The sequence below is a fragment of the Acomys minous genome (assembly GCF_964271855.1).
Source record: "Acomys minous genome assembly, chromosome: 15".
In the NCBI taxonomy this organism is placed as follows: domain Eukaryota; kingdom Metazoa; phylum Chordata; class Mammalia; order Rodentia; family Muridae; genus Acomys; species Acomys minous.
The window spans coordinates 82,153,876-82,174,877 of NC_140497.1; the positions used below are offsets into that span (position 1 = coordinate 82,153,876).

General features: G+C 46.3%; 1 protein-coding gene across 3 annotated transcripts in view; it reads right to left on the bottom strand.

The window, feature by feature from the left end:
- The window catches only part of LOC311584777 (cytochrome P450 4F1), a 43,955-nt gene extending 24,556 nt beyond the window's left edge, over positions 1–19,399 (bottom strand). The window contains exons 1-9 of one of the 3 annotated variants that reach the window (XM_084759410.1): positions 19,263–19,399; positions 18,702–18,900; positions 14,499–14,643; positions 7,987–8,040; positions 7,770–7,897; positions 5,416–5,537; positions 2,252–2,522; positions 1,855–1,921; positions 1,520–1,649 (exon numbers count right to left, since the gene is read on the bottom strand). In XM_084759410.1, the coding sequence (XP_084615536.1) occupies positions 1,520–1,649; positions 1,855–1,921; positions 2,252–2,522; positions 5,416–5,537; positions 7,770–7,897; positions 7,987–8,040; positions 14,499–14,643; positions 18,702–18,899 (1,115 nt within the window). In that variant the 5' untranslated portion in view covers position 18,900; positions 19,263–19,399. Of the gene's footprint in view, positions 1–1,519; positions 1,650–1,854; positions 1,922–2,251; positions 2,523–5,415; positions 5,538–7,769; positions 7,898–7,986; positions 8,041–14,498; positions 14,644–18,701; positions 18,901–19,196 lie in introns of all 3 variants that reach the window. The other 2 variants (XM_084759412.1, XM_084759409.1) reach the window with 2 other exon arrangements.
- Positions 19,400–21,002: the final 1,603 nt, after the last annotated feature.

Here is a 21,002-nt window from a genome sequence, read left to right on the forward strand (position 1 = left end):
TCTCAGAATACTGGGAATAGGGCTACCTCAAGACCCAGCTATACCACTCCTTGGAATATACCCACCCAGAAGGTGCTCTACCACACAACAAGGACATATGCTCAACTATGTTCGTAGAAGCCTTATTTGTAATAGCCAGAACCTGGAAACAACCTAAATGTCCCTCAGTCAAAGAATGAATAAAGAAACTGTGGTACATTTACACTATGGAATACTACTCAGCTATTAACGAGAAGAAAATCCTGAAATTTGTGGACAAATGGATGGAACTAGAAATGATCATATTGAGTGAGTTAACCCAGACTCAGAAAGACTCACATGGTACATACTCACTTATAACTGGACACTAGCCCAACAGGGATGTCCCCTGAAAGTCTTCACTTACCAGGAGATTGGGATAGGTGAGGGGACTTCCTACTGGGACTCTAGGTGAGAGAAGTATGGGAGAATAGGGAAATAGAAGGATCCAGAGGGTCCTAGAAAACTACAAGAAGAACATCATGATGGGCAGATCTGGACCCAGGGGGGTCTGCTTAAGCTACTGCACCAACCAAAGACAATACATGCAGTAAATATTGAACCCCTATTCAGATCTAACCAATGGACAGGACATTATCCACAGTCATGTGGAGAGCGGGGACTAACTCTGGCATGAATTCTGGTGTCCCATATTTGACCACTTCCCCTTGGTGGGGAGGCCTGGTGGCACTCAGAGAAAGAACAGGAAGGCTACCGAGTTGAGACTTGATAGGCTGTGACCATATAGTGGGGGAGGAGGTCCCCTTCTGTCACAGACCTAGGGGATGGGACTAGTGTGAAAGAGGGAGGGAGGGAGGAACGGGAGGAGACAAGCAAGGGGATAAAAATTTAGATGTAATCTGAATAAATTGATGAAAAAAAAGGAAAAAAAAAACAAATAAAATGTGTAGTCCTAAAAGACAGGTGTTTCACCATGTTGCCCATGCTGGCCTTGAACTTAGAGTTGTGGCAGGACAGGCACTGTGGCCATGTTCTATGATGAAGAGATAGATAACTTTTACCCATTGAGATGCTTGTGAATCTCCAGCATTGACTGCAAGGTGTGAGTTAAATAGAAGAGCAAAGATAAAGGGGAGCTAAGGTCTCAGGGAGGAAATGCAAGTTCAAGCAGAAAAGCAAAGGAGGGAGGGCAGTTTTGAGTTTGTGTTGGCGGCATCTGCGCTCTCCATATCCCCTCTCACTTTCCAAGCAGCTCTGCAGCGCCGATTTCCCCAGTCCACAGAGCACACAGATGATTTATAAAAGTTTGCCAATGTTGCCTAGCCAATTAGTGAGGCAATACAGGTGGACTTTGAGATCTCTCTGTCACTAAGCATACAGTCTTTCTCTTGCTAGCCAGGCTGAGTATCTACCTCTAAGCTCAGCTCCTATGTGCACCAGGAAATATCGAAAGACTCAACAAAAAGAGCCCCTCCTCCGCATCTGGGAAGCGGAACCGAAGAGAAGGGCTATAGGACAGACCACAAGGACCTGCGCTCACCATTCAATTTCCTCAGGCTCTCGGTCCCTCAGGAGCTCCCGCACTTCCTGCCGGCAGCGCTCCTGGTATTCCGGGTGCTTTGCTAGGTTGTACAGGACCCAGGAGAGCCCGCTGGCTGTGGTGTCATGGCCTGAGGGGGTAGACAGGAAAGCTTGCGTTTCTGGGTGCTTTGTCATCACAGGCTGGACAGGGTCTAGACAGTGAGGTTCCCCAGGAAAGATGAGGAAGGGATGGATGGAAAAAGGAAGAGATCCTGGGTGCCCCCCCACCCCGACCCCGCCCCGACAGATGAGCCTGGGAATTACAAATCCCTACCCTCATTGTAGCCCCCTCACCTCCAAACATGAAGGTGTCAGCCTCTGCTCGGATGTCCTCATCTGACAGCTCCTTTCCGTGCTCATCCTGAAGACAAAGCGAGACCACAGCTCACACAGTCTGAGCACCCCTGAGGTTCTCTTGGGACAAGCTCTGATACCCACCGTGCACACAGAATCCCCACCCCCACCCCACGCCCCACCTCCGTATCATCCTCAGAGCTTGCTCACAATTTTCTCCTTGTTTTCTTGCTATTCTTTGCTTCTACTCAGCATTCCACCAGAGCCACCTCTAAAACTCTTCTCTAACCTGACTCCTCCTTTTTACAATCCCTGTCTATGCCCCACTAGCACTCTCTGACCTTGAACATTGAGGTCCATGCAACTTAGATCCCAGGGGGTGAAAAAAAAACCCCACCTTGGCCAACAAGAGAACATCAATAAAGTCCAAAGTTTTTGTCTTAGCTTTGGCCTTCAGGGACTCATCAACACTTTGGCTAGAGAGGATGCGGCGTCTCTCCCTGATCACGGCATCTGTGAAGCTGTGCACCAGGTCACAGGCCTTGCGGAAGCGCCGCCCATCAGCAGTGCGGTAGTACAGGAAGTCCAGGTACAGGAAGAGCTGCTGGGACCTTTTTGCCACCAGGGCGCTGAGCTCTAAGATGGCGGCAATGTATTCACTGGGAGACCTGTAAGGGCCAGGCCAGAGGGGAAGCAAAGTTTTAGGACACATGCTATCCCCAAGGCAGAGACCCAGGACTAGGACAACCCCTATCCTCAAAGTACCCACCCCCACACACACACACAAGTGTAACTACTCTCTGTCTCTCACTCCCTATCCGGTCCCCACGTCCCTGACTCTAGGTGGACATGGGCACCGTTCACCTTTCTTTCGCTCAACATCTGCCTCTGCTGTTCCTCCTTGGTTTGCTGCAGGTCTTTCGTATTTTCGGCATCACACTCAGACCTTTCCTTCTCCAGGTCCTCCGTTGGTATTCAAATTCAACTGACTTGAACCCTCATCTTAAGTACCAACGGCTGCCTTCACGTCCTTCCGGCTGATTGTTCAATACGCTTAGCAGCTAGTTGCCAGCTAGTTTCCAGGACGTGGTGTTTGTGCCGCTACTCAACACTCAGGAAAAGGAGGCGGGAGGACTGTGACTCCAGGCCAACCTGGGCTATGTCGTGAGGCCCGTTCTAAAAAATGAAAACATTCCATTTTCTGAGAGGGTTTCTCTGCATATCCCTGCACTTGTCTCTGCCTCCCAAGTACTGGGATTAAAGGCATGGACCACCGTGCCAGACTGTGTTTTTGTTTTTTGGTTTTTTTGTTTCTTCCTGGGAGTGGGTTGTATTGTTGAGGCAGCCAGGGCTTGCCTGTTCATACACTTGAGACCAGTTTAGTGAAGGTATTGCCCTTTACCAACAATAGAGAAGGAAGACTGGCCTGACCCTTTAGTCCTTCCAAAAAGGACCAGAGAGGGGTGGCTATGAGTCAGTTGCGGTGTGATCCACAGCAAGGAATACAAACACACACACACACACACACACACACACACACACACACACACACACACACACACACAAAGACCAAATGAAAAATGAAATAAAGGGGCTGGAGAGATGGCTCAGAGGTTGAGCCTGAACTCAGGTCCTGAGTTCAATCCCCAACAACTACATGGTGGCTCACAACCAGCTATAATGTGTTCTGATGCCCTCTTCTGGTGTGCAGGCATGCATTCAGGCAGAGCACTGTATACATAATAAATAAACAAACAAATCTTTAAAAATAAAAGAAATTAAAAAAACGAGGCATGAAAAATATCTCTGCATATATGTCAACCGAAATGACCGACACCATCATCATCTAAGTATCTAAATGTCAAAGCAATCCCTATCTTCTCTTTTCCCATATATCTCACGTTTGAGAGGCAGACGCAGGGGTTGGGGGGGGCAGACATGATGACTGACCATTCAAAAAAATAAAACAAAGTATTAAGGTGAATTAAAAAAAAAATAGTTAGCCGGGCGTGGTGGCGCACGCCTTTAATCCAAGCACTCGGGAGGCAGAGGCAGGTGGATTGTTGTGAGTTCGAGGCCAGCCTGGTCTACAAAGTGAGTCCAGGACAGCCAAGGCTACACAGAGAAACCCTGTCTTGAAAAAACCAAAAAACAAACAAACAAACAAACAAAAAATAAAACAAAACAAAAAAAACTCAAGAAAAAAAAATAGTTTCTCTGTTGCCCAGCCTGACCTCAAACTCACAAAGATTAGAAGAAAAAAGTAATTAAGAGGAGGGGGGAAAAATCCGATGGTCTCATCCTCACTGACAGTTTGTATGTTTGTTTAGTTTTGTGTTTTGGCTTTGGAGACAGAGTCTCTCTGTGTAGCCCTGGCTATCCTGGAACTTGCTCTGTAGACCAGGCTGGCCTCAGACCAAGAGATCTGCTTGCCACTACCTCCTGAGTGCCAGAGAATTAAAAGCAGAAACCACCACCACTGATCAACAGTTCATGTCTTTTTAATTAATTATTTCCCTTCTTCCAGTTCTTTCTTGTACCCTTCACCCACCCAACCTGGCTTTATCGCTCTTTAAAAAATTCTAAAATGAAACAACAGGACACACACACACACACACACACACACACACACACACACAGAGAGAGAGAGAGAGAGAGAGAGAGAGAGAGAGAGAGAGAGAGAGAGAAGAGAGAGAGAGATTTGTGCTGACCAACTATTCCTGAGCAGGAGGCCTGCTTTAAAGTGTGGTGGATATAGCCACTGTCACTCCATTGAAGAAAATGGATTTTTCCCTTTCCCAGAAGGTATCAATTTAAATAGCTTTTTGGCGATGGGTGGGACTTTGTGCCCACGTTCCCTTCTTCTAACTGGGATTAGTAACAGTTAATCTTGATTACCACCCTGATTGGTTTAAGACACATCGAGGAGTTTACTGAAGCATCTCTCTCTCTCTCTCTCTCTCTCTCTCTCTCTCTCTCTCTCTCTCTCTCTCTCTGTGTGTGTGTGTGTGTGTGTGTGTGTGTAGGGTATTTCAGAGAAGACTGACTGAGTGGTTGCAGGCCTACTCAGCACGTGGACAGCCATATTCCACTGGCTAGGACTCAAGTAGACAACAGGGGAAGGAGGAGAAAGGTTAGTTGCAAGCACAGGCAACCTTTACTCTACTTCTTCGCCATTAATGATGGGAGGTGCTCTGCCTCACCCTTTCCTACAAGGAAGAACAGAAACCTTTGACACAAGGAGTTCAAATAAATCTCCTCTGTAGCAAGCCATTTCACTCAGGTATCTTGTCACAACAGGGAAAAACAAAACACAACAAACCTTCTAACACCTACCTCAACCTCATTTCCAAGGTGTCTTGTTTCAAAATGCCTGTTAATGACCCCGTTCACCTACAATTTGCACAGCTCCACCTCCCAGAAAGGACCACCGTTTCTCCTTTCACTGCCTTGAAATGTCAGTTATAGGCCACGTTTCCTCCCTCTGGCCAGTCCCTCTCCCCCCAACGCCTCCCTTTGTCCATGGCTCAGGCTCCCCGGCAAAGACAGAGAGACACTCACTCCTGACAGTTGCTGTCGAAGCTGAAGATGCATTTCTGCAGACTGTCCAAGGTCATCAGGCTGATGTGTTCAAACATGTCCAGACGGGCACTGCCACCTGAGGCCAGGCGCTGCCACTTGGCCTGGCCATAGAAGTGGTTTGAGATAGGGCTGAGTCATGCCTTCTTGCTCCAACGGTAACAGCAGAATAGTCTCCTACCCTGCTCTGAGCCAGCCTTCCTCCAGTGCTCTGCCCCAAGCATTCCACCCAGGCTAGGCCAGACTTGGATGAACACAGAGGCATTAATATAGGAGTCTAACATGCAAAGCTGGGAGTCCTGGGTTCAAATCCACCTGCATGCCTCTGTTCAGCTCATTGTCTTCTCCTTAGTCCTTAACCTTTAGTAATACTTAAGTTGACCTGATTTTTTTTTTCTTCTCCATAAACCAGCTTCATGGGAGCTGGAGAGATGACTCAGAGGTTAAAAGAACACTGGTCTGCTCGTCCAGAGGTTCTCAGTTCAATTCCCAGTAACCACGTGGTGGCTCACAACCATCTATCCTGGGATCTGATGCCCTCTTCTGGCCTGCAGGTGTACATGCAGCTAGAACGCTCATATACATAAAAATAAATAAATGCGTCTTAAAAAAAATAAAGCGTATTAAAAAATATTTGCCTCACTACTTACGCTCTCTTACTGGTGAACTTTGACACGTCCCTTGAGCTCTCTCTGGCCCTCAGTTTCACAATCCATAATCTAGTAGTCACAGTCACGTCTGTCTTAAAGCAGTGCGGAAATAATATCAGACAGCTTATATCATGGGATTGCCACAAGGGTTCTCTATAGAGTAGGGGATCAGTAAACGTCTGCTGTCTTTACCATCCTTGTTAGCCTAGTGGTAGGCAGCTACAGAAATGACTGCACCTTTTCATACTTCCTCCACGCTCAGCCTTTTCAGTGAGCCCTTGCTGCTCTCACCATTGGGAGGTCAGCCTGCTCTCTCCATGTTTTCAATCTGAGCCGAACTAAAGACTTACTTGTTCTGACCTAAGGAGTGTCATAAAAATGATGGTGTGCTATTTCTGAAACTAAGCCTGGAGAGATACTAAGTTTTCCTCTCCTTCCCTCCCTCCCTCTCTCCCTTTCTTCCTACCTTCTTTTCTCCCTCCTTCCCTCTCAGAACTCAGTCTTTCCAACCTAGAAGACCCATATTCTCTCAAGGAAGACAAAGGGCAAGGATGGATCTAGTTGCCCCACCAAGGCCAGTCGGGTCTTAGCCAGTCGTGGTGTGGCACACCTTTACTTCTAGCAGGGGCAGATGGATCTGTGTGAGTTAGAGGTCAGCCTGGTCCACATAGGCAGTGTGACATAGTGAGTTCCTGGGCAAAAAGAAGAGAAAAAAACAAAACAAAAACAAAAACAGACACAGACAAACAAAAAACCCAATCCTCCTTTCTTTCGTTTTTAATGCTGGGATAGAAGCCAGGCCTTCGGGCATGCTGAGCAGCCTCTCTAGCTCCGAGCAACAGCCAAGACCTTGTCTTTTTGAGACAGGGCCTTACTATGTAGACATGAACTGTACTTCTCACTCAGTCTCCCAAGTGCTCGGATCAAAGGTATGTGTTACCACGCAGAGCTTAGGGCCAGTGAGCTTAAAATGGTGTGGCATGTAGAAAGGGCAGCTGTGCGGTGGTCAACATTACTGTGCTGACTTTCCAAAGCTTCTGTGACCAAGAGAAAATACAGGTCCTCCTGAGCCCCCTTTGTATGCTAGGAGCCTGACTCCATGGTGTCATTTTGACTCCCCTTTAAATATAGATTATTATTCCTGCTTTGTAGAAAAACACTGGATGGTGGTGGTGTATACATTTACTCCAAGCACTTCAGAGGCTGAGGCAGGCAGACCTCTGTTCCAAGCAAGTTCCAGACATCCAGGGCTACACAGAGAAACCCTGTCTCAAAAACAAAACTAAGCCTCCAAAAAAAGTTCAAGAAAGAGACAGGATGATGGTGGCACACGCCTTTAATCCCAGCACTCAGGAGGCAGAGGTAGGTGGATTGCTGTGAGTTCGAGGCCAGCCTGGTCTACAAATCGAGTCCAGGACAACCAAGGCTACACAGAGAAACACTTTCTCAAGAAGAAGGAGGAGGAGGAGAAGGAGGAGGAGGAGGAGGAGAAGAAGAAGAAGAAGAAGAAGAAAGAAGAAGAAGAAAGAAAGAAAGAAAGAAAGAAAGAAAGAAAAAACAACTAAGGCTTGGAGAAAAACTTGTGGTCCCAAAGGCATCTAAGCAGACTCACGCCTGCAGATTACATCTGAAATCGTATACTTTTCTACAAGGCTCTGCATGGGAGGTTGAGTCTGAGGAACTCACATGCATGATGTTCACACTCTGGTTAAAAATCTTCACATAGGGCTTCAGGATGTCAAAGTGGAAGGCAGGCGTCAGGAGACGGCGGTGGCGGCTCCACTTGTCACCAGCACTCATCAGGAGCCCATCCCCTGGGAAGGCAGCCATGACAATTGGCAAGGGTAATGCTTTCCCTGAACCCTCAAGGGAGGTCCCCTGATCCTCACCTTCAGACACTCACCCAGCCAGGGCTTCAGGAAGCCATACAGAGTCATCTCCTTGGGTGCAAGAGCAGCTGACACGAAGAAAGACAATCAGGGCCCACGGAAAAGGAGAGCAATGGACTTTAGGAGGGATGGGGACTCTCAGCCAGGGCTACACACGTCCTCTTCAAGCTCAGCATGACAAGAAGGGGACAAGGACAAAGAAAGCAGGGATGGTGAGGTGGAGGGGAGGGCAAACAAGAGGAGACCAGACCAGGCTGCAGCAGCAGGTAGAGCAAAGGTCAGATTAACATGGCACACATGAACCCAAAAATAAATTAATTAAAAAAATAAAAAAGAGAAAGCCCAGGCAGGGGTGGTGGTGTGTACTTAAATCCCAGCACTTTGATTTGTTTTGGTTTTGGTTTTTTGGGGGTTTTTTTTGGGAGGGGGATAGTTCAAGATGGGGTTTATTCTATGTAACAGCCTGGCTATCCTGGAACTATTTCTGTAGACCAGTCTGACCTTGAACTCACAGAGATACGCCTGCCTCTGTCTCCCAAGTGCTAGGATTAAAGGCATGAGCTGCCACCATTCAACTATTTACAGCTTTTTAAAAAAAAAGATTATTGGCTGCTGCTTTTACATGTGTGTGTGTGTGTGTGTGTGTGTGTGTGTGTGTGTGTGTGTGTACACGTCACGTGTGTGTACAGGTGCTCACACAGGCCAGAAGGCATCAGATCCCTGAGATCTGGAGTTCGAGGTGGTTGCGAGCTGCCTGGTGTGGATGCTTGGAATTGAACTCAGGTCCTCAGCAAGAATAGCGAGTGTTCTTCACCACTGAGTCAGTTCTCTAACCCCCTGTTACCAAGAACAAATCAGTATCCGTGACTAACTGGAGAGCCCTAAAGCCATCTAGGCAGAGGTCCCAGAGAGGTAACCAGAATACTGAGGCTCATACTGCCTATTAACATGAATGGCAATGGTTGGAAAGTATAACTTAGTCTTTAAATTGCGCTTTATTCATAGAGCCTATAATCTGAGTAGGTGGAAAGCTCTAACATTCTACAACAACAACAACAACAACAACAACAACAACAACAACAACAAAACTGCCCTATATCTCATTCCCAACCAGCACATTTGTAGCAGTGGGGGTTGGCAGTGGTGGGTGGAGAGGCAGTGGTGGGGTAGGGGGACAAAAGACTGATTGCAGAGCTCAGCCTTTCCCCTCTGGCCATTTGGTCAGCCTTATCCCCGAGGTTCATGGTACAGATGCTTACATTTCTCCTTTATTGTATGGCTGGGCTCAGCACATTTCCTAGGATGTGCGTCAAGTGCTTAGGGCCAAGGACTCCCCTATCCTCAAAGACACCACAAGATGCTGGCCCCATGTGGACACCACTTAGAGCTGCTACTGTCCCCTCCAGCCCATGAGTCAAAGAGACACAGCTGGACCAGTCTAGGCTATGGCAAAGCTTCCTCTGTGATGCTCTGTACACCATCTTTCTCCAAAATCACCCTCTTGCTTGAAGTCCAAGGATCTAAGCTGTATGGCACAATGCAGAGTCACTGTATAACAAGGATTCCTTCACATGCCATGTGCTTCCCTTAGCCTGTGGCTCCTCACTCAACCCCTTAATACAGTCGCTCCTGTTGTAGTTGACTCCCAACTATAAAACCATTTTGTTGCTATTTCATAACCATAAGTTTGCTGCTGTTATGAATTGTAAATATCTGATATGCAGACGGTCTTAGATGACCCCCGTGAAAGGGTCATTCAACCCCTGAATGGGTAGCAACCCCACAGGTGGAGAACTGCTATTGTATACCTTTTAGTTGGTTGCATCTGGCCCTAAGAAGTCTTGTTGACACCAACTCTTTGATATCTGTCACTTACTTTCCTCAAAAGCTGTCCAATCACATGACTACAACTGGGAGAGATCCCTTCTCAGTGATGAGAGACACCTGAGATCAACTCACCAGATGGCTATTCAGAAGTGGTTTCCAGAAACCAAACCAAAACAAACAGGAGCATTTGGCCAAGGACAAAAGGTTGCCAAAACCAAAATAAATTTGTGTTGGGCATGACGGTCCATGCTTGTTATCCAAACACTCAAGAGGTTAAGGAGGAGGAGGAAGATGACTTCAAGGTTTTCATAGTAAGACCATGTCTCAAACTCAACCAGAAAAATGGGCCCCTTGTGCCAGTTCTTCCAAAATTAATTGGTTAAGAGGTTATTTTTAAAGAACGAATCTCAGGGAGGGAAACATTGCTCAGATATTAGAAGCATCTGCTTGTTCTTGTAGTGGACATGGGTTTGATTCCCAACACTTACACTAAGTGGCTCACAACCACATTTATTTCTAGCTTTGGGGGATCTGACACCATCTTCTGGTCTCCAGCGGCACCTGCACACATGCGGTGCACAAATATCTAGTCAGGGCACACACACACACACACACACACACACACACACACACACACACACACACAGTAAGCAAATAAATACTTTACAAACTTTGTTTTTGGGGACAAGGTCTCTCTACATAGCCGTGGCTGTCCTGAAACTCCCTATTTAAGATCACCAGACTGGTCTTAAATTCACAGAAATCCAGCTGCTTTTGACTCCTTGGGTGCTGGGATTAAAGGTATATGTCATCACACCCAGCTCCAATAAATCCCCTTTAAAAAAAAACAAAACAAAACAGTTCTTCTACTGGAGTAATGTACCAGAGGCTACACCTTTAAGAAAACTGGCTCACGGATCAGCAATTAAGAGCACTTGTGGCTCTTCCAAAGGGCCTGAGTTTGATTTCCAACATCCACATGGTGGTTCACAATCATCTCTTAACTCCAGTTCCAGACATGTGTTGTCCTAATCTGACCTCTGTGGGCTTGAAGCATGCATGTGGTACACGTATGTGTATGCAGGCAAAACTCTTATGCATAAGATACCATGAGCACGGGACTGGAGAGATGGCTCAGAGGTTAAGGGCACTGACTGCTCCTCCAGAGGTCCTGAGTTCAATTCCCAGCAACCACATGGTGGTTCACAACCATTTATAATGTGATCTAATGTCCTCTTCTGACCTGCAAGTGTACATACAAGCAGAGCACTGTATATATAATAAATAAATATTAAAAAAAAAAGATAACATGAGCACATCTAATTTAAAACATAGAGGAAGAAGACTCTCCCCTGGACAGCAGCTGTCAGCTACCAATAGCTTCGCAGACAGGGCTGAGACTTTGTGCCATTTCCCTCTCCATGTTTGGATTTTGTCTGCCTTGAGCTTGCACAGGTCTTGTGCATGCTGTGAGTTCATATGTGCAAATGCCCTCTGCGTCTGAAAAGCAGTGTTTTCTTCTAGTCATCCACTCCCTCTGGCTCTTAGGCTCTTTCTGCTCTATGTTCTGCAATGATCCCTGAGCCTTGAGATGAAGAGGTATAATATGGATGTCTCATAGGGCTGGTCCTTCCACACTCTTCATCCTCTGCATCTACAGGGCTGGTCCTTCCGCATCCTTCATCCTCTGCATCTATAGGGCTGGTCCTTCCTCACTCTTCATCCTCTGCATCTATAGGGCTGGTCCTTCCACACTCTTCATCCTCTGCATCTACAGGGCTGGTCCTTCCACACTCTTCATCCTCTGCATCTATAGGGCTGGTCCTTCCACACTCTTCATCCTCTGCATCTATAGGGCTGGTCCTTCCACACTCTTCATCCTCTGCATAGAGATTGTTTATCTGTTTTTTCTTCTCTCCTGGCTCTTGAATCTTACAGGCTACAGGAAAGCCTTTTTTTTTTTTTAAGGTTTATTTATTATGTAGACAGTGCTCTGCCTGCTTGTACCCCTGCAGGCCAGAAGAGGGCATCAGATCACACTATAGATGGTTGTGAGCGACCATGTGGTTGTTGGAAATTGAACTCAGAGCCTCTGGAAGAGCAGTCAGTGCTCTTAACCGCTGAGCCATCTCTCCAGCCCCATGGGAAAGCCTTCTTAAACTTCCTACTCTTTATTCTTTTTGGGCCAATAGCTTACTATTTTATATAATGTGCTTGGAAGTACACAGATTTGTGCTAGAAGATTCACTTATGGGTAAAAGCCATTCGAGCAATTACCTGCAAACTCATAAATAGAATGCCAGCTTTTATGTCAAATGAATCTTATAAGATATAATTTCTTTTTCAGTTTTGTCTTTTGAGACAGAGTTTCTCTGTGTAGCCCTGGATATCCTGAAACCAAGCTGGCCTTGAACTTAGATGTTCACCTGTCTCTGCCTCCCAAGTGCTGAGGTTAAAGGTGTGGGCCTGGCAAGAAATACTAAATTTTTAATAACAATGGAAAATGGTAGGGATGGAAGAGATAGTTGGGGGATTTTATATTCTATATTATAAGGAAATATTTTCACTCCATATTGAGGAAAGAAAGCTACACATTGTAAATACGCGTGTCCATACACACAGTTAATGATGGATTTATTCTGAGGTAACTGCTCACAGCCTAGGCAACACTAAGAAAAATTCAAGAGAGACCACAGACACCAATGAAGCTCAACATCTGTGTCAATGTCTTGGCCAATCTACACAGTATCTAATACCATGATCCTTAGGCTAACTACCTGACCAAACGGGGGAAAAGCAAGCTCTGGAAATATTGACTGACTTTTATTTCTCTTCTTCCCTATATAGCCTGCTTGCTTGAGAGATGTATGTGTGTGGGTGATGGCATGGCATACATGTGTGTCTATGTATGTGGAGGCCGAAGGTCAAGGTCAGGAGTTATTCTTTAGGAGGCATCTACCTTGTTTTTATTTTTGTTTTAAACAAGGTCTCACACTGAACCTAGTGCTCACCAATTTGACAAGGCTGGCTTGCCAGTGAGCTCCAGGACCCACCTCCCCAGTACTGGGCTTTCAAGTGCACACCACCACCCTCAGCTTTTTAGTAAGGCAGTGTTTTAGGCTTGTAGTGGTTTAAATAAGATGTCCCTCATATCTTAGGTATTTGAATACTTTGTTCCCAGTGTGGGGACACTGCTTGGGGCAGATTATGAGATGTGGCCTTGCTGGAGGAAGTTTAAACACCTCCCACCAGCCCTGATTTTCTCTCTCTGGTTCCTGTTAGTGGTGTGAGAAGTGAGCTCTCAGCTTTTAATGTCAGCCACCGTGCCTGCCTGCCACTGTACTTACACACTATTGTGGTAGCATGCTTATCCCCTTGGAATGGTAAGGCCCAAATAAACCCTTCTTTCTGTAAGTTGTCTTGGTTATAGCATTCATGACAGCAATAGAAGTAATTAATCGAGTATGTTACACTAGTGCCTTCTCAGGGCACGTGTTATCTAAATAAAATGCGACTAAAGGACGCAACCTCTGCCTGCTCACTGGCATGAGCACTGACAGAATTAGCTTCAGTATTCGGGTAAGATATGAATGGCTCTGCTTCGGCATTTCTGTTCTCTGGCACCAAGCACCTCACACCTTCTCCAATCTCAATCTCAGTATTTGAAGAGGCAGCCATGACACCCAGAACCTTGGTGATCAAGTCACAGTGATTAGAGAAAGTATCAAGTCCTCTCACCAAAAATCAAATTGGAAAGGATCCTAGAATATTTCCCGGGACTACATGGATTTCCCTGAGGGTGCTGAGAATCTAGGAGTAATCTTTCCTTGCATGAGAGTGAAATCACCTCATAGAAAAACAGAACTAGGAAATGAAGGTGCCTGCTGCCATTATGTACAACATCATCCACTTGGGCTTGAAGGCCTCCCTTCCTGACCTCAAGGACAATAGATTCCTTTACTTCTTTTTTTCAGTGCTAGACATGCAACCCAAGGTCTTGTGCATGGCAGGCAAGTATTCTAGCTCTGAGGCCCACGCACTGACAATAGATTCCCTTTCTTTGATAAAACTAGACTTCAAAGCCAGGTGTGATGGTGCACGCCTTTAATCCCAGCCCTCAGGAGGCAGGCAGGGGCAGGCGGATCTCTGTGCGTTCGAGGCTGGTCTACAAAGTGAGTCTGGGACAGCCCAACCTGTTACACAGAGAAACCCTGTCTCAAAAAAAAACAAAAAACAAAAAAACAAAAAACAAAAAAACAACAAAAACAAAAAAACCCCAAACAAACAAAAAACAAAAAAACCAAACCAAAACACAAGACTGGGCTTCCATCACTCACAACTCAAAGAGACCTCAGCAGCCCACGAGACCCAGGACCTTGACCAGTGTCATCTGGAAGATTGGTGACAGAGTCATGACCTCCTCCATCCCACAAGCCTTCATCGCCTGTTCAGCTTGGTCTGTGTAGGGGAGAAGGACTGGAGGAGGAGGAAGAAGGAGGAGGAGGAGGAGGAGGAGGAGGAGGAGGAGAAAGAGAAGAAGGAGAAGAAGGAGAAGAAGAAGAAGAAGAAGAAGAAGAAGAAGAAGAAGAAGAAGAGGAAGAGGAAGAGGAAGAGGAACAGGAACAGGAACAGGAACAGGAACAAGAACAAGAACAAGAACAAGAAGAAGAAGAAGAAAGAGGAGACCAGCGTGAGATACCTGAGGCTTGGAGCAGGGGAGCAATGAACTTAGGGTGGGTGAGCCGCAGGAGAGGGTAGATAGGTCCAATCCAAAAAAGGTGGATGTCACGGAAGTAGTGGCCTAAATGTGATAAAAACTGCATGCCTTCCTCATTGTTCGTCACCTAGAAAAGAAGAAAGCCGACAGTAGCCTTGGAAGGGCGACCTACCACTCTCTGCCCGTCCCTCCCCACCTTTCCCACCCCTTCTACTTGGTCGTTAGTCTGCGGTTCTTGCTGAGCCACTGCCTCTCTTCGTTTTTTTTTTTTTTCTGTCTGTTACCATAAATAGTGGTTTGATGAATAGGTGGGAAAATATACACAAGTGATTTCTAAGGTGACACTTGACAGATAACATAGATAAGTGACACAAGGACATGGGATATGATAAATGATAAAGAACTAAAAATATACGAGCTGGAAGTGGAACTTTCGATGATGCACGTGAGGAAAATCTCTGAACAGGACCCCAGAAGTCTAAGAAACATCCCCGAGAATTGAACAATTGGCAAGTACTCTTGCCAATTTGAGTTCAAAAGCTCCGTAGAGCAAAAGAAACTTTTTTAACATAGTGGGCAGATGTAGCAGAGAACTCGAGAAAACATTTTCCAGCTATAAATAAGACAATGGATTAATATCTAGAATATATAAACTGAAAAATAATTAAACACCCTGCAACCTGTCAATCAGTAAATGGGCCAACATGGAACTCAACAGTTCTCAAAATAAGATGCAAATGCAAATTGCTAGTAAATACGTTAAGATGTTTCTATCCATCAAAGAAAAATGAATTAAATTGACTTTGATATTCTACCTCAACCTTGTCAGAATGTCTACTATCAAGAAAACAAGTGACTGTGGCTGGAGAGATGGTTCAGTGGTTCAGAGTACTGGACAAGCTCCCAGAGTACCTAGGTTCAATTCCAATAGCATAATGGTGGCTCACAATTGTGTGTAACTGCCATTCCAGAAGGATCCAATGCCCTGTTCTGGCCTCTGGATGTAACGCAGACACATGGTGCACAGACACACACACAGACAAAACATGATGCACGTAAAAAAAAAAGTGTGACAATAAATGCTGGTGAGAATTTAGGGGTAAGTATAAACTAATGCATCAACTGTGTAAATCAGTGTGGAAGCATCTAAAAATAAAAGTACCATATATTGAGAAACTATCCCTCCTGGGCATATACCCAAAGGTACTTGCTCATCCATGTTTATCTTTGATTTTTTTTTCATAATAGCAATGAAATGCAATCATCTTAGATGTTCAACAACAGATGAGTGGCTAATAAAATGTGAGATATACACAATTAAATTTTATTCAGCTACAATTTTTTTTTTTTGCCACGAAGTGGATGGAATTGAGAAACACAGTATTAGGTAAAGTAGCCCAGGCTCAGACAGACAAATACAAAATGTTGTCTGTGGAGCCGTGCTTAGGTGAAAGTAAATGTGGGTAAAGGCTGGGAAACAGAAAGTAGCCTGTGAGGCCTTAAAAAAAAAAGGCTTTAATGGAGGGGATGGAGAAGGCAATAGAGCAGAGTGAAAGGGGGTAAGAGGGTATAGTGGGGATGCTGGGAAGAACCAAGCAAAATGAAGTACGTATGAAAAGGGTATATGAAAACATTTTACTTAGTAACTTGATTTTTAAAATAATGTATGCGTGTGTTGCTCTACTACTTATCTGCTCCTCCTCTCCTCCCCGTGCACACGTGTGTCGCTCATTTTGTTCCTATTGGATTCTTCCCAACGCCAATATTCATTCACACACCTCTCCCACGGTCCAACAACTTATCACTCACTCCCACTCAGAGTGCTCTCACAGCTGACTTTACTCCAACCGCAGCACAGGTGTCTGCCACCACGTGCCTCTGCCGACTGAAGTAAACAAACAAACAAAGCCAAACCAACCCCCCCCCAAAAAAATATATATATAAAGAATGTGCATTCATACACATACATTAAGCAGACATTTTTGCTTTCTTCTCCTATTCCTTTACCACATATCACAATGGAAATTGTAATTATCACATTGTAAATCTCACGATGGAGGTCCAATCCAGTGTGCTATAAAGCTGTATAGCATTCTTACATTAAAGATACTAAAAGAGGCCGGGCATGGCGGCGCACGCCTTTAATCCCAGCACTCGGGAGGCAAAGGCAGGCGGATCACTGTGAGTTCGAGGTCAGCCTGTACTACAAAGCGAGTCTAGGACAGCCAAGACTACACAGAGAAACCCTGTCTCGAAAAACAAAAACAAACAAAAAAACGGATACTAAAAGACTAAGCACTCCTCAAGAGGCGTTTCTGTCCATTTGGGGGAGGGGACTGGCTGTGTGTAGGATATGCACATCAGGAGGAATTCTGATTTTGTTTAGGTAAGTTAACCATGACAGGGAAATGAGGTTGGGATCAAGCTGCAAGGGGCAGCCTTGTTATAATTCATTTTGATTGTAACTAGGACAAGCCTTGGAACTAAGAGGCAAACCTTAAGGTGAGTCTGTAAGGATATTTCTAGAAAAAAATATAATAACCAAGGGGAGAAGGTCCTGAGTGGGTGGCACATTCTGATGGACGGCACAGACACAAAAGTGTTTGAGAATAAACCTCTTGCTTGCTTGCCTGACTTTTGTTTCTTGCACATGAGTGCACCCGTTTTTTTTTTGTTTTTTTTTTTTCTTTCTTTTTTTCAGACAGGGCTTCTGTGTATCCCCTACTGTCCTGGAACTCACTCTTTTGACCAGGTTGACCGTGAACTCTGCCTCCCGAGTGCTGGGATTAAGGATGTGTGCCACCACTAGGTGGCTGAATGCACCCATCATTAAATGACATTAACTTCTGCTTCTTTGGCCTGCAATTGTGAACTGAAGACCAAACTTTCAGTCCCTTGACCACTAGCCTGCGACCGAGGCATCCAGTTTCATAGACTGTGCAATTACTGTGTTCTCTCCAGCGTGCAGATAGCCACTACTGAACTATCCAGGCCTGTTCATTGTAAAGCATTCCAACAAATTGCGTGTGTGTGTGTGTGTGTGTGTGTGTGTGTGTGTACATACGTATATATTATTGGTTTTGTTCTACTTCTATGTAGACAGACCCTGAGAAGACTTGAAATGACAAGGGTGAATAAGGATTTTTGGAGGAAAAGGGCTGTGGAAAGAGAATGTAGCACTTGAATCAGTGGCATTGGAGGTGGTCACTTATAGGTGACATGGAAATGAAAAGTGTAAATTGTAATTATCACATCGTAAATCTCACAATGCAGGTCCAATCCAGTGCTGTAAAGCTGTATAGCATTCTTACATTGAGAACATTCTGGCAATAGGGCCAGTGCAGCATGGAGCAAGGAGTGCTGGGAATGAGGCGAGAATGGTAAGGAAGGAGGCCCTCTTAGGAAATGTAGCCATTGTAGGAGAGGCCAGAATGTTGCCTAATGAAAAAAAGGACACAGTCAGGCTGTGATTCAGCTCAGAGGTAGAGCGCTTGCTTCATCCCATTACGACAAACAAAACCAAACACAAACAAAACACAATGCTCAGCTATTGCTCAAATTGGAGAGTGGAGGCCATTGACACATCTTGAGGGTAGAGAGCAAGATAAAAAGGAATAGGGCCCGAGGAGTTGAAGAAGAGAGATGCTACTCACATCTCTCTTCTGGTCCTCAGCTGGTCCCTGTAGCTGGAGGTAGGGGGGCAGGGGTCATAGCTCGTCACCAAAGGCACAAAATGGCAGTCCAGAGAACTACAGATACTAGGCCAAGGGCAGCAAGGATGGCCAGGGGGCCAGACCTTAGACGTGCTGCAGGAGGCCTCAAGTGCATCAGTGGAAACTGGATTAGGGATGTTCCCTGCGCTGTGCTGCCCACCCTGGGAGCTCCTGAGGAGGACAGATTTGCATAAGTGAGGGGAAGAGACCTCAGACCACGAGGCCTGGTCACAATGTGACCTAAAGCAGGCCGAAAGAAAGCAGGGAAAAGAGAGAAAGAGAAAGGCCTCGGAGCCTGGAGTGACAGCCAGGAGTGGAGTGGATGTGGAGACTGAGGAGAGAGGGGACCCTTAGGCCCTTCCCTCACTTCTCTATCGTCCTGTGTCCCAGGTCTCTCCATGAGCACCTTTCCTAACCCCCTTGGGATCACATCCACCCTACTACCCAGAGACCCACCTATTGCCACACTCACCAAGGCCAGGTGACCCCAAAACCAGTTTGGTTTAGGGGGCTGAGAGAAGCAATGAAGGCGGCTGCGCTTGACATAGAAGGCATAGATCCAGGCCAGAAGTCGAGCTAGAATCCAGGAGGTCCCACCCAGCAGCAGGAGATGCCATGGGGAGGCAGCCATGGGCCCCAGTCCCAGCTTCGACAGGCTCAGCTGTAGCATCCTGCAGGGCAGATAGACAGAACGGGAGATTCTGCTACTCTGCAACTCCGGAGAGGGACGGGGACAGGCACATTTACTGCATAGGAATATAGCGACATATTCCTATATAGGACTGGGTGGGCTTGGGAGCAAAGCAGGAAGAAGGGACACACACACAGAGAGAGAGAGAGAGAGAGAGAGAGAGAGAGAGAGAGAGAGAGAGAGAGAGAGAGAGAGAGAGAGAGAGAGAGAGAGAGAGAGAGCAGGAGAGCAAAGTGCAGTAGGCAGGAGTTGTTTGCCATCTAGAACGCATCTTACTGAAGCGTAGGCCCAGGGTGCAATAACCAGGAGAAAAAGTCTCCAAGGCCAGCTCCTGGCACCTACTCTCAGGATTTGCAAGTGCCCTAGAACCTCTTGTCTTCTCTGGAACGGCTTCTGACGGGCCGGAAGCTTATGTGAGAAGTTGGGCAGGCCTGAACCAGCCAATCACTTTCAGGCCCAGCTGCAGTGTCGCTGCTTGGGCGGGCACCCAAGGGTGTGTGGGCGGGTCCAACGCGAAAGGAGCAGACTGTGAGTCACAGGCTCCGCCTGGTTAGGGGAATCCTCGGAATTTAACACCTGCCTGAACTAGGGGCAAAGATGTCATTAGACTCCAAGTTTAGGAGTGCACCTGTCCTCCGAAGGCTAAAAGGTGGCGGATAAACCTCCCTAGCTTCTCAGCGCAGCGGCCTGGGGGGACTGCGCGCAGAACTGGGATACTCTGCTGCGTGGCCTGGCAGAGAGCAATTTCTCCCTTTTTGTACCCCAGGTCCTGGGTGGACAGAAGACTCCCAGAGCAGGAACAAATAAATAATACAGCTCTGCTGGAACCCACCGTGTCAGAGTCTATGGATTAAGTTTATCTGGAGGGTGAGGCATCAGACGTCAGAGGGAGAGTACAAGCGGAGAAGTCAAGTTAAAATGGGCTGTGAGCTGAGGAGATGCAGACAGTGAAGGGCAGAGCTGGGCAGGGGTCGATGTCATAAATACTCATTAAGTATTGAGGGTCAGACAACTTCCTGTCTGTCTGTCTGTCTGTCTATCTATCTATCTATCTATCTATCTATCTATCTATCTCCTATCTATCTATTATCTATATTATTTATCTATCTATCTTTTTATTTTGTCGGTTCGGTTTGATTCTATGCTAATGTCTGGGATACCCAGGCTCTGGTTCCTGGCGCTCCGGCCAGTGTTAAACTTGGGCTTCCTCTTACAGCATAGTTCTCAAATTCTGCGTCACCTTATCGCGACACATCTTGCAGGCAAGACAAATTGTGGGTTAAAGGTTTTGTGGTGGTTGGCTTGGTATTCCAATCACTGAGCTGGAAGCCTTGCCTAGTTAGAGAAGATGGCTGTTTCAGGCTCTGTATACCCCATGCCTAGGAGTTTTCACTAGCATTAGCCTCATAGATTCCTGGGAGCTTCCATTGCGCCAGGTCTTGTCCTTGTCCCCTGTTCCCTCCCATTCCTCTCTCTACCCACTCCGCCCCCCAGTCCACCCTTGTAATCTAGTCTATTTCTCCTTCTCAGGGAGATCCATTTGTACCCCCAACTGAGCCTTGTTTAGAGCCTCTGGGTCTGTAGATTTTTACAGCTAATACCTAGTTATAAGTGAATACATACCATGTTTGTCTTTCTGGGTCTGGGTTGTTACCTCACTCAGGAGTCAGACAACTTTTGTAGCCATAAGAAGGATCACAGTTTCAAGACCAGCCTGGGGTTTGTGGGAGACCTTTTGTGGGGGCAGAGGTTGGGGGTAAGGAACTCCACACGGAATCCTGAGGACATAGCGAGGGCAATTTGGATTGGGGAATTCCTCACTCCGTCTCTCTCTTCTTCCGTCTTTCTTTCTTCTGTCCTCCTTCTTTCCCACCTCCCTCCCTTCCTTGGTTGGATGATAATAACTTACACACACACACACACACCAAACAAACAAATAAAAAACTTGACAAGCACCAATCATTGCAAGCTAGAAAAAGAATACTTTAAAAAAAAAAAAGGGTCCCTTGGGATCTGGAGAGATGGCTCAGTGGTTAAGAGCACTGGCTGCTCTTCCAGAGGTTCTGAGTTCAATTCCCGGCA